Raw genomic sequence first — 14,209 nt, forward strand, 5'->3', positions numbered from 1 at the left:
AAGATCTAGTCTGAACCTCCTAAAATTTGTTCATTCTGTGTCTATCTCCTGTTAATTGCTAGATCACGCTCACAGTTTTAAACTTCACTTCTTATCAAAAGGAATCTGATCTGCAAGATTTCAGTAACATTCGCAGTTAAAATACTGCAAAGTTTCACAGCAGTATTTCGTATTCATAGAAAACTGCATTGTTAAGAGACGATCTTGTTTTCGCTTTCATTCTGCCTATCCTCAATTTACAACTGTTGGACCTCACCCTAGTACTTTTCTCTGAAAGAACCTCTTTAAAGACAGGCTCTTTTTACAGATACTCAGTTTAAACTGTTGTATCTCATTAAAGACCCTTCCCCACCTTCTGGATACATGAAGCAGACAGAACTTGCAACTGTCTGTGATTCGGTTACAGTTTCTCAGATCTTGGGATCCTGCTCTCTTTGTAACCTGTTCCAGTATTTTGATATTTCCTCCACAGAGGCATGAAAAACTGCACACAATATGCAGAAAATACCTCCGTGTGCGCTATCTCTAATGAACCTCTTTCACCTTCTTCCTATTTTCTTCCTTTACTACCTTTGTAGCTCTGAGATATGCTTACTGCATATCTCCTCTTTAAGCACGCCTGACCCTTTCCTCGAGGTTTTCCTGTTCATCAGATATTCTGATCGAAAGAGGAAACCATGATTTTTAGCAGAAAACTGTGACAGAACTTTAAAAACCTTTGAAATGAAAGGTTTTTGTACAGTTACCTTCACAATGTTTGCAACAACGAAGTCTTGATTGTTCTCTGTATCTGATAACAGCTGATTAATTCCATTTATTCGATCACGGAAGTCTTTTGCATTCAATAAACCTATAATGTCTTTAACATACTCTTCACTTTCTATTGAATTACGAGGAGCTGCTTTTCTTGTAACTTCACGGGCTTCCGTAGTCTCTCTAAAGAAAAGGAACAGGTTGCTCAGTGAACACATAACCAAGCTGAAAGAGGAGTCTTTAATCTCAGACATTCTCTTTCCACATAAGTGCAAATATCAAAAGGAAACAGAAAATCTTCAGATGATCATGGTTTACTTTACACATAATTTGTTTTTTGTTGCTGTTGTTTCAAAAAATCATCTGCTAGCAATTGTTGTTCCTGAAGTCTTAGTATAAGTGCCACCCAAATGCATGGAAGTGTATCATCCAGGAAATGCAGCAGCCCTGTGCTTCCTCATGGCTCTGTACCACAGCAGCAAGGTTTGACCTTCCCTTACACATCAACCCGTCAAAAAAAAAAAGAAAAAAAAAGTTAATATAGTTCGATTCTTCTTTCTCAAGTACTTCAAACACTGACCCCAGTGTTTGAAGTGCTTAGCACACAGCTAAGCAGTGTGCTGTGCTGTGGTGGAAATTTAAGAACTCTTCACAGAGGATTCTGAGACAAACTTTCTGTAGCACCTGATCTTATTAGACAGTCATGAAAAGGATTATGAAATCTGTGGAATCGCTTTCCTGCCTAAGTAAGCACCCATAAAGAAAGTATCTTCAGTAGAAGGCTGAAATTCAATGGAAGTGCAATGATGAGGTTTCAGATCTAAGCAGGAACAAATTACTTAACCAGTAATTGATGCTGGAGGAATTTCATCGTTGCTGGAAGTTCTTCAGAAAGACTGTAATGTGGAAGAGAGGTACTGTTGTGTGTCACTGAATAAATTAAGCAGGAGTTCAAATGTTTCAGAAGTTAAATGATGAAGAATTTAAAGTGTTGCAGCTTGACCAAACGGACAGAAAAATTCTCCCACTCTGTTAAATGAGCTTTTCTGACTAAGGAGAGCTTGATGAATCCAATCTATGTGAATTTCAGAGAAGTAACCACAAGTATTCACACGTGTCCATCTGTATTCACAGACCAGTCTGGGTAGATTCACTACCTCATTCTTAATTCACTAGGAGAAGTCTTTGATGGAAAAGGCAATAAGCATCCTTCTTGCATTTCCAAGTTCAAACCGATTAGCTCTGTGAGCAGGCCAGATGGCATCAATTCTTGTCCTGCCAGTGTATCACAGGGCACTAAACGCACCCAAATTAAAGAGTCTATGGCAGAACGCAGCAAGTAGGACATCTAAGAAAATGGGTGTGTAGTTTTACATGCCAAAGCATAAATACACTATCAAGCCTGGAACTGATTAATATTTTGAATAGCAGATGGTGTGTGAAAGAACTCTGTTTGTGACAGGTACACCTTCTTAAACCTGGAGGCAGTTACAGACCCTATGAACTCTAGATTCTCGAGTACAGACTTTCTGGCCTGGTTTCATTTTTTTTCCTGTTTCTTTGTTCACTTCAATAGAAAACCTATCAGAAGGCAAAACAGAAAACAAAAGATGGAGAGAGTATGCTCTAAAGTCTTCATCATCCACAGTTAGGATTTAACTAAATCCTTACTTTCCAGGCAAGTGCACAAACAGACCATTTTTACTGCAGCTAGTACTTGGCATGTTGTTTGTACGGAGTTTGGATGGCAACACCCTGAGCTGATGGTGACACGGATCTACCATGAATCCCAAGTGTTTTCTGTATTGTGTGCAGTTTCAGAGGCAGTCAGTAAACAAATTAACTTCCAAATGTGCAAAGCCATTTTAATATTAGCAATTATCCTATTTAATAGGGTTTATTGGGACATGTTATTTTTTCCATTTTCTTCGGGAATGTTTAACCCTGTTTGTATACTCTCTTCTTGTTGTGGGACTGTTCTCCTGGCGGTCAGTTACTAACAGGATACAACACTCAGGGAGATCATTACCTGTCAGTGATGCTGAGAGCATCTCTGGAAGTAGATGATGACCTTGAATGCCCAACAATACTAGTATGAGAACGTCTTCCTTTCGCTGAGGGGGTGTCTAATGGCATCTCCCCCAAACCCTGCACAAAGATGAAACCGTTCATTAATATGGCTGGCATATTCTGCAGCGCTGGAGGCTCTTTAGAGGCAAGTCAGAGGCATGCAAAGTATAGCAGCAAAGTGCAGCTGACGCAGTGTATCTGTAAGGGTTAATGATTCTATGATTCTATAATTCTGCGATTAAAGGCACGCATAGGTCAGGTAACAAGCACCACCTTGCTGTGCTGTATTCACGTGTTACGTGTCTCCCTCTGAACACACTCCTCCCATTCCCTGTAGGTTCAATGTCCATGCTTAACAATCACTAGCACAAGTTTACGTTTCTCACCTGTTAAACGAGAGCTTTCCACATACCTTTTGACGTAGATTGCTAACAAATTCCTTAATGTAAGGCAAATCCTTGGCTGGCACATATTTTTCAAGTGTTTTATCAAAATCAGGATGATTCATCATACTGAAAAGCATCTTTCGACCATAATACCTGCAGGGCAACAGACCGTGACGTATATATCTGTGAACACTGATTTGTTCTGTAAGCCTCTTGGACAATTAGACACATGCAGTTTCAAAATACAGAAGCACAGGAGGATTGCTGGGTTTGTAACCAGACACCCCTTCCATCCTCCCACAAAGAAACTATGGTCAACAATCATTACTTGATCAACGACTGAGCAAATTAAAGACTGAAAACAGCCTCCTATTCCAGTGCTGAGGTATCGGCTGTCTTTAAGCCCTGCCAGTCAGACAGCGCGGATCCTAGTGCTGGAATTCCCTGCATGGCCTACGTAGTGCGTGGTGCCAGAACGAGAATGTCCTTTGATCCCTTCTTCCTACTGCCAAGATGGGCAGGGCTGCAGGAGGCATTCAGGTGGTTCCCGTCACACATTATCCTAACAGCCATTCTCTGCCCCTGCTGAATGGCCCCCACTGGGCTATGCAGAAGTTTCAGCCACCTCAAGCGTGCTTATCTTAATTATCAACTGTACTAACCTTGTTTGCTGGGAACTATCCAGTGTAAACCTGGCTATTGCAGGGAAAATCCTATCAGTGACAACTTTGGTTCCAGCCAGCATCCACTCCGGTCCCATATGTTCTACAATATCCGACATGTGCTGGGCTGTGCATCTCCTCACCGCCGCGTGCAGGTGGCTGAAGAGAACACAACTGCTTAGTAAAAGCTCCTCACAGTAGGTCAGTAACAGTATTTATGTGCTCTACCAAATACTGTCTACAAGTATTCTTTTTTATTCTTTAGCATAACCCATGACTAGTGATATACTGCAGAATACTGCAGCCTTTGAACTAATAAACTGGTCATTTTCTGCTTTTAGAACTTTTTTTCTAATTTTCTTAAAAATAATTGTGAAATACTCTAGAAAGCTCACCACAAGTCCTTTCCACCAACTTTACAAAAAACAAATCCCTGTGCTCAGAAGCAAACCCCATATCTACTATATCAATTTAGAATTAAATAAAGCAGCATTCTACTGACTTCAAAAAACCTTGCAGAAGTCTGTCAAATTAAGTCATTAAATACCTATATTGATGAAAATCAGAGAAGGCCTGGAATTAATTTTCAAACTCATTCAGCAAACTAATGGTGTATATAACTCTGCAGTACCTGCTGATCCCACATGTTTTCAGAGCATGCAGTTCTGCAGATCCAGAGTTTTCCAATTTTATTTTCATGTTTGGAATTTAGGGGCAGTTTTACTGCACAGTAAATGAGGCATCTGTATGGCTCATCATTCACAAGGAAAAACAAGTTTAAAGAAGGGAGCTAAGGAAAAGAACTGACTCGGTAAGCCACACTAGTGCCTCCCCAGCTTTTCGGATTGACACGAACACCCAGGATTCCTCCTGACTGGCTGTGTTCCGTTTTGGCAAGATTTTATTTTTCTGTGGTTCCATAGATTATCATGGCCTCATTAGACATAAAGATATCACTAGATTAGGTTGCACAAAGTAGCTTCAATTTGCACAAAGACTATCTGGGTCTATTAAAACTGCAAAATATGACAACTCAGAATACAGTTGAGGCTGCAAAAGCTCCCCAGTCGCTTGGCAGCTAGCACGCTAAGCTCTGTGCTACGCTCGGAGCTGCTGCGGAGCTGCCTAGTTTCAGACTAGCTTTGGCTGGAGTTCAGTACCTGCTGTTCTGTCTGTGTGGCAGCCACAGGTCTCATGAGCTTGGGAGAAGGGAAACAGTACCAGACTACCTCTTACTATGTGTACGGGCAGGAAAACAACAACTATGAGGTCTAAAGACTTGACTGAACAAAACCATGCAAGTCCCCATTCCCCACAACTGCCTGCTGCTCATGCAAAATAGGAAATTGTGTTGTACGCATGTCAGACCCTGAATTAAACATAATTTATACATAGAAACATGATGTTAAAAATTCTTGTCCTGGAATCATGATCATGAGTCAAGAATCTATTCCTTGAGGTGAGTTTACAGCAGTTGTCCAGTATCTTTGGAACAGTATCTCATAAAAGCAAACAACGTTTTTAATTATTCTTGTTGGTAATGACAAAAACAACTTGTAGGTGATGAAGACTCAGTATATAGACCCACTCAGGGTTGCAAGCATAATACTTATGATCACAGTAGGTTTGAAATGTATTTAGGAGAAAACATGTAAATTTTAAAAGGTCTTCTGAACCATAAAAAACAGGTAATGCATACCCGCTAACTTGAAGTGAATAGTTGTAGTGAATAGAAGAAAAGTGTAAGACAAATTTAGAACATATATCTTTTCTGTAGTTATGCAGCTGTATCAATCACAACCTGTCCATTCTGTCCTGAGGACACGTATCACTTTTCTCCCAAATTTCCACTTTGCAAGATAATTGTCATATTCATTGCTACAGCCTCTAGAGATGGTAGCTCCATACATGCCACGTGGGCTTTGCTGCTAATATGGCCAGAGTTTCCTGAAGCCAGTATTAGAGAATTTGTAACTCACAGTGCTATTTAGGCCATCCACTGATGTCATGCATTAAAAACATACTGTACTCCATGATTCAGTCACTGTTTTCACCGAAGGCTTCTTAGCTGTGAAGAAATTAATCCCTGCTTCAAATGCTATATTCAGACTCAGAGTTCAGATCGTTCTGATGCCTTATGTATCTGAAAACGTATCTGAGTACACAAAGTGGAGGGTTCAAATTTGTATAGGTCTCATAAGGATAGTCAGTGTGTTTGGATCTGCCACTGAAAATACGGAGATCAGATTTCACCAATTATGATCATGAGTATTGCTTAGCCAAGGATTTATGAAAAAGTGATGGGAGTGCCTAAACAAGTAATGGCTGGACTATTTTGTATGGCTTCTGAGATAAAGCAACGCACAATTACTGTCTGCTGCTCTTAAATTCCCAGAAGTAACTACATGCAGGCACGTTTCTTAAATAATTTAAATCTCAAGGCTGGTAGTATTTGCCTTTCAGTTTAAAGTTCACATAACTGAAGTATGGTTTTCATTGGCTTTCAGGAGACAGAACCAATACATTCCAGAACAACCAGCTTCCCAGGAAACAAAACAGGAAACAAACTGTGTTTTGGATAGCAGTTCTGAATTCAGACTCACTCTCAGGATTTCTAGCTATACAGTAAATCTAAGGATTGATTTATAATGCAAAATCTAAAATATTTAATGGAAAGGATAGGTTACAAGAAATTCTTACCTATCTAAGCGATGACAGATACAAAAGAGATCAGATACAAGTAGGTATACAGCTAGTACACTGAAATGCCTAGTGGCTTGATTAAGTATTTCTGTTACAAGCAATGAGGATATAAAAAGAACAAAGCAACACACTTAACAGGTAAAGTGTAAGACAAGAATTTAACTTCTAACATAGCATGAAGTCAGCTAGAGGTTAGAATCAAACCATGGAACCAGAAATGGAAGCTTGTCGTGTTTGAAGCAGACAAGAAAATAAACGGTCACCGCCACTGCAAAGGAAACCGAGGTGCAGACAAAAAAAAGACTTATTAACCAGCCAAGTCTAGAGAAGAACATGAAATCAGCCAGGATGGTTGCAGCTCGAGAATTTTAAGCTGTAGATCAGGTTTCTAAAGAAAAATTAGTGCTGAAGGACTGAAGACAGGCATTTGATCGCAGAACAAATGGCAAATGAGAATGCTAGGTGAGCTTTATTAGAAAGACAAACAGCATTTCTTAATTCTATTTCTTAAGAATATTATATTAACATTGAATAAAATTACTAAAGACTTGCAAAACCACTGGAAAACATACCAAGTTCCAAAACTGACAGCCAACTTCTTAGTTAATGTAGAGAAACAAACATGGGGATTACATTTTACTTTTATGATAACAAACATTGTCCTGGGCAGAAGCTTTGCACAGCTGACTTACTACATTTTCTGTTATATTTGGATTTTTTAATGACTATAATTGATATATTTAATCTATTCACAAGTTATTTCTTTATAAAGTCTTTGTAATTATTACCTTTGCCCTCCATTTATAAGAGAACAAAGTGCACGTGCTGGAGTCACATTATTAACCATAGCCTTCAGTGCTTTGTCTACCTCTTCCCTTATAAATGTGTTGGATTCACCAGCTTTGTGCAAAAGGACTTTTACTGTATTATCTAGTTCTTGATCCATGCTCTTTTTCAGGTGGGTGAACAAATCCCCTAAACAGACCACAGCAGCTCGAGAAACACCTGAGCGTAAATTCTTGACCTGCACACAGGAAAAACCCAAACAAACAATGAATAATGTTTATAAAATATATTTAGAAATAAGTAAAGCTTAATGTTTCCCTTTCTAAGTATTAAATAACTTTACAAGCAACTGAGCAATACATTTCTAATGTGATTTACAATGTGCAAGCATAAAAATACGTACAAAAATATTTGAAAATTATGATGTAAATTTTTCCAGTCTCTTAGCAAATCAAATAAACTGTTGGAATCTGAAGTATGAGAGCTGCTTTGCTGAACTACAAAGTCATCCCTTTGAGACTGTCCAACAGAGGAAAACTGATCACAGATGAACATACCATTTCACTTTAGTGTATCTCAGAGCTATAAAATACATATAAACACATATAGCCAGTAAATGTTCTGCTAGTAAAATTTAACCTCTTGAGCCACAGCCAGACTTGTTTCATGAAGTTTTACAGTCAGAATAGCTGCATGGTAGGCAGACAAACATCTAACAAAGTTCAGACCTTCAATCTTCTTCTCCCTATGTAAAGAAAACATTTAAAATCAAAACACTTTCAAATTTCTCATTAAAACAAACAAAGAAAAACAACAAACAGAATTCTAAGGAACCAAATAGTAAGTGAGGTTGTAAAATAAAGCAATAACATAACATGGGAAATTCTTTCAAAGTCAGTCTACCTTCTAATGTATTTGTAGGACTATTTTAAGATAATATTCTCTAAATTATTCCCATTAATTCTGTCCACAGCTTGCAGTATGGCAGTTAAAGGATTACTTTCCTTCCCAAAGTACAAAAGGCAATGGCACTGTTACCCCATTCTGTCTGTTAGAGAAGTAGTGAAGTATATTTCACAAGAAATGACAAGCAGGTATTCCAAAAGTTTCTGAAAGCTTAGATATTAGGCCTCAATTTATAGCATTGACAGCTTAATTTAGATTTAGACTAAAAAAAAACACTTTATTTTCTTTTCTCATATATCACTTGCAACCCTTCTTCATTTTTGATGTTATCTTCATTTTGCTGTATTTTTAAAAGGAAGATATGAAAATAAATGCCTTACTCATTACGTTCAGGTTGTAGATAGATGTTTGTACTTACCAGTCATCATCAGCTAAAAGTACCAGGGCTTCTGTCAGTGCCGTTTCTGGTTTTGAAAAGGGCTGCAGTTCTGACGGATCCATTATTTCTGGACTATGAGTGACTGATGGGGTCCGCTCTTTATAGCGCCCTCGTGGCCCTAGAGAAATTTCATCTGCAAAGTCACAAAACGTATCAAATAATTGTATGATCTCAAGAAAGCGATTCATTCAAAGGAAAGAAATAAAAAAAAAAAAGTTTGAGGTGTATTTCGATTGCTGTTATCAGTGACCAGGTTTTCAAAAAGGCTGTTTTCCCAGTTACATCCTCAATCATTCGGTACATATGAATATTTTTTTATACAACTACCACTTCACAAAGTCATAAACACAAATTAGTAGTGATTTTTTTAAATGTAAAAACAGATGTACAACTTGCTGAAGTACAGCACAGTAAGACATAGTATAGTAAAACTTAAAGAGCCACTTGAGAAATTCTGAAGAATTTTCTGACCATCATCAGTACAAATGTCTATTTTGAAAAGATTTCTATGGCGTTATTTTAAAGGCAGATGAGTGACAAAATGTACCCAGAAATGTTTTTCTTGGAGAGAGAAGATGTTGGAAGAGAATCAATTTGTCATTAATACATTACATCATTTAAATGTCTAAGCAAAGAAAAAAAAAAAGCCCCTTGTGTTGCAAACATCTTCCTAACAGATTTTAGATGAAAAATGTTTCAAGGGGGCAGTGATGATTTCAAATCCTCTTCACATCCACCCCCACAGTAGTAATTTTCCAGATCATCTCAGAAGAATCAATCATACAAATTAGTCATATTAAACCTGATTGTATTTTGGAACTGTCCTACTCTGTGTATCCAAATATTTTAACAGTCTTTACATTTAATTTAATGTAACAGCTTACCAGAATCTAGCAAGGGTGAACATTTAGTTTTCTTCAAACTGGATGTTCTTTTTAATGAAGGATTCAAGGCAACATTTTCTAATGACAACGATACATTTCTTGATGACGCCAGTATATCCCCATAGAGATCTAACTCTAAAAAATAAAAGGAAATGGCCAAATCACAACAACAAATCAGAAAATAGGAAAATAACCCTAGTGTTTTCAATCCGAGTTTGTTTTTTGAAATTTTTATTAATTACAGGGTTTCAAATGTTTCCTACAAGTACTTTACTCTCCACCATTTATTACAACGCAAATGACCAAAAATAAACTTGTGTAAAATTAATTCTAGCAATACCTTATGTCACAGTAAACAGTCATATTTTTTAGTAACTATCATAGAATTTCACTTTCAACTTCAGCAGCATTTAATAGCATTTTATTTAAGTTTATTTATTAAACTAATGCTCACTTTCTGTTGTTGTTTTCTCTGGTTCATTTAGTTTAAGTCTTTCCCAAGAATTTTCTTCCTTTTCTTCAAGGTCTTTGACTTCCTGATGTTCTTTGTGATTTTGTTCTTTTCCTTCTTTTTTCTTCTGCCGCATCTTATCCTGGACAGATTTTGACAAGGCCACTTTTATCTGCAGAAAACAATGCACCCATTATGATATGCAATACAATGTAATGCATAAACTACCCAATAGCTTATTACCCAGTTCTTGGTATTCTCTAAGGTAGGCATGGACAACTTCTATTTTTGCCATCATTTTACAGAGTCAAAGAAAATTGTTCACATGAATACTAAAAGCAATCCTGAAAAGAGCTGAATGTGCTTTCTGCATGATAAGTAGCCCTATTGGCAAAGACAAGCAACATTCCATGTTTAAAGATTTAAGGGAAATAATCTTTTTTTCTCTAAAATATCTGAATAATTGGAGAATTAAGGTCTACAAGAACAGGTCTTCCATTTCTCTGGCAGCCTGGTGTAGTTTTATAAAAAATTAAGTAACAAATATACAGTCTGGGCTAGCTCACATTTAAGCATACAGACTTTTTAAAGCAACAGTCTTTAGCAGTGCTACCTGATCCTTTTCTCTTGTATGTTTAAGATGCCCATAGTTTCCCATTAAATCTTTACAACATTTAATACTTTTGAATTCGATCTCTCCAAGTATTCCTATATTAAGTGGCAAATAGAAAATGTAAATATTTTCTCATTGACTTAAAGCTTTAGTCATGTTAAAATGTTATTTTAAATGCTTTCAGACAGACTTGTGATTGTCATTTCATTTTTTAAATTTATGTCACTACTTCATTAGACAAATCTTGTTCCATGTTATAACAAATGAAACCGTTCTATGGGACAGATATCCCAGACACTGCGTTTTACAAGTCCTATTAATGGAGCTAGATTAACACTACAAATGTTCATCCAGAAAACAAGACACGATAAAACTCAGCCAGGTCCTCCTCCTACATTTCTGTGAGGTTTGGGAGTGAGAGCACAGGACATTTTCCATCTCCACTCCATCCTGCAGCCCTTCTCCCAGAGACTTCAAGTTAGGTGGGAAGCTTCTGGCACAGCAGTTTGCCACTAGAGAATTTCCAGGTTGAACCAAAAGAAAAAGCAGGGAGAAGCACATTGGTGGCTACAGCCTCATTTCATACACGTGGGGAGCCTTACTGCCTACCACTGTGCACTAAAATAGATTTAGCTCAGATCGTTAGCCTACAGAATTAGGCAGGAAGTGATTTTTTTTTCAGTCATTGCATCCCCAGTGGATACAGAGGTACCTACACAAAGAAGAACAGCTTCCATAAGTGAGATAAAACATTTTAATGTCTAATTGCTAATCATTCATCCAGAATACCAAAACACAGTTAAGTGCCCTCCTCTAATCCCTTGAAAATGGGCCTTGAGCAATTACTGAGCTACTAGAAAATATTAGTGGAACTGTACAGTGTTTAAAGAGATCCTTTTTAAAAAAAAATAGTCTAAAATATCACTGAATTACAGAAACGCTTTATGCAGTTCACTTGACTTGGTATCAACAGTATTGGTAGTTGGTGTCATTTGTAATAGCCCGTTTGAGATGTGAACACAAGTTCCCTAGTGACTGTGCCAGCCAACAAGCTCAGATTTATTTCCGATGGCGTTACCAATCAACAGATGGCATCACACTGCACGGACATGCTGCAAGAAGTCACGTTACAGTTTTTATTTAAAATTCAATAAAAAAATAACTCTGAATGACAAGAAACGTTTAGATGTCTTTTCCAACCCGATAGATTCTATGATTTGTATTCTGCTGCACGTCACCTGAGCTATGAATTAATGCATTTTAACTGAACTCATTTACCATACCATAGAGAATGCAAAATTATATTCACCTGGATTCATACATATTAAAAGAGGAAGTGAGACAGTAAATAGTCCTGAAATCTTACCTCTTTTTCATTTTCAGCGTGGAAATGAGAAGCACTGCTCTGCTGGATGCTTCTCCTACAGATCCCTGAGGGTGGCTCGGTCTCCTGTTTGACAGACTGGTCGTCTCCGTTCTCTGCACATGCTATGGACTGGCTATGTGTTTGAGCAGAAGAAGGACTTCCAAAAACACCTGAAAAGCATACTGTGTTGTGCCCTTACCAAAGTAATTATTTTTTCATCCTAACTGAGCAAAAACTAAAGCAAAACAAAATTAATTCCATTAAATAAAAACATTGCTGTTGTCCTATTAGTGCCAATTTCTCCCCAAAGGTAATCTTACCTTATTCTGCCATGTAGGATGGATGCATGTACATGAGTGCACACTAGGCTAGAAGCGAAAATTAACCCTCATAATCTGCTTCCATTCTCTCTTGTTGGAATGGAATTGCAGAACCCAGTAAAGGCAAACCTTTCAAGCATTACCCTTTTACTTCCATTTAAACTGAAGACAGTTCACAATCTCAAATGTTTTAGGGAACCTATTTCTCTTTTTTCCTCTTCAGAAAGTATATTTTCCCTCATTTTAATAATATGAGATATGGGAGATTTTTTTTTTTAATTATTTTTTTTTTACCAAGGATTTTACCAACCTTTACCAACGACTACAACCGCATCTTCAGACAAGACACTTGGCGAAATGAAATCTAGGGTATTCATCTGTTGAAAACCAGATGTTGACCCTGCAAAAAATAAAAAAAAAAAAAAAAAAAGGAAAAAAAATCACCCACTGTACATCCAGCAGTTCACCCTTTGGTACATGTTTCATTCTTCTAAAATGTCATCATTCACTGATACCTGAATTTATCATTTTTAAGAATCAGGTTGTTCTCAAGTTACTGAAGTTAACAGGATTCACTAAACATCAGTAACCACAAAATCTTGAAAAGCATACAGTAAAAAAGATTTCTGCAATGACAAAAACAAAACCAAAGTTTCTAAAAGGAGGTTAAATCCTTTAAATCAGCTGGTTCCACTGGGGAAAACAAACAAACAAAAAGTTTGAACTCACTTATTGCTTATTGGAAGTATAGAACTGTTTCTTAATTAATTCAGCACAACTTAATCAAAACAGAATTTGCTAAAATATTTTTTTTCCAAGCAGCACTTAGTGTTGTTTCCCATATAACTATCGGTTCCTCAGATTCTTCACTGAAGTGGATGGGATATTATATATACATATTTATTGGCTACACTAATTGCAAATAAAACGTGATCATTTGTGACAAACAAAGATCTCCATTTGCTTTTGCTATTTAACCTGAATAATCTGAAATTTCTAAACAGAAAAGATGGTTTAGGAAAGCTTGACTGCATTCTAGAAAGTGCATAAATAAAATGACTGGGCCACTGAAAAACCTCAGTTGAGGAACGTTCTGTTAGTGACAGCCCTACGTTACAGCCACAGCTGCTGTTACATCTCTAGCCCATGGAAGCACCAGGCACACAGAAGCTGGGACAGCCCTCTGCCAGGCAGGTGTGCAGCTCAGGCATTGATAACAGACCTTTCAAGAGTCCCAGTTTCTGCCCTCATCTCAATCTTTAATTTGCCAGAAGTAATTTCAGGCAAGATTGTGACAGGTGCCTCTTTACCTTACAAATGATCTGATTCAGTGGTTTTGGAGCTCTCCTCTTCATGCTTTATGAGAAATAACATCAAGTGAAAAGGTTTCTCTCGAATGTGTTATTTTGTCCTCACACAAAGACTGGCATTGGCATCTGAATGTTCCAAGTTTTGAAGACTGTCAAAATTGGTCTTTTGGGTGTTTTCTTGAATACAATCTTGAGACTTCATAAGCTATTTTCTCTTAGACCATAACTAAAAGTGCATCAAATGCTGGATCCTCTTTGGAACCTAACCACATATCAGGACCTTCTGTCCTAAATTCGGATTCCAGCTTAAAAAATGCATGAATTTTCTTTTCACAATTGTCACTGGTTAAGCAGGTAATGACAAGAAAAAACGAAGGGGGGTGGTTTAACAAATCTGATTATATACTTTGGACTGCTCAGCTTTAAATGTTTCACATAAAGTAGCACTCTGCCCTTTCTATAAAACCTTGAGAACAGACAAATCTATCTACATTTAATGTTGAAAAGTGATGGAGAAAACAGAAGATCTTATAGAGACAAATACTTCATTATTCAGTGTC

At 37.3% G+C, this 14,209-nt stretch overlaps 1 protein-coding gene across 1 annotated transcript in view; it reads right to left on the reverse strand.

Moving 5' to 3' along the window:
• TOGARAM1 (TOG array regulator of axonemal microtubules 1) overlaps positions 1-14,209 on the reverse strand; it is a 39,123-nt gene that overhangs the window by 3,404 nt on the left and 21,510 nt on the right. The window contains exons 9-19 of the mRNA XM_084287397.1: positions 12,650-12,739; positions 12,020-12,189; positions 10,044-10,212; positions 9,590-9,724; positions 8,685-8,838; positions 8,000-8,105; positions 7,363-7,598; positions 3,872-4,030; positions 3,236-3,362; positions 2,783-2,901; positions 747-936 (exon numbers count right to left, since the gene is read on the reverse strand). Of these exons, the coding sequence (XP_084143523.1) occupies positions 747-936; positions 2,783-2,901; positions 3,236-3,362; positions 3,872-4,030; positions 7,363-7,598; positions 8,000-8,105; positions 8,685-8,838; positions 9,590-9,724; positions 10,044-10,212; positions 12,020-12,189; positions 12,650-12,739 (1,655 nt within the window). The remainder of the gene's footprint in view (positions 1-746; positions 937-2,782; positions 2,902-3,235; positions 3,363-3,871; positions 4,031-7,362; positions 7,599-7,999; positions 8,106-8,684; positions 8,839-9,589; positions 9,725-10,043; positions 10,213-12,019; positions 12,190-12,649; positions 12,740-14,209) is intronic.

This window comes from Netta rufina, assembly GCF_964035555.1.
Source record: "Netta rufina genome assembly, chromosome: 5".
Classification (NCBI taxonomy): domain Eukaryota; kingdom Metazoa; phylum Chordata; class Aves; order Anseriformes; family Anatidae; genus Netta; species Netta rufina.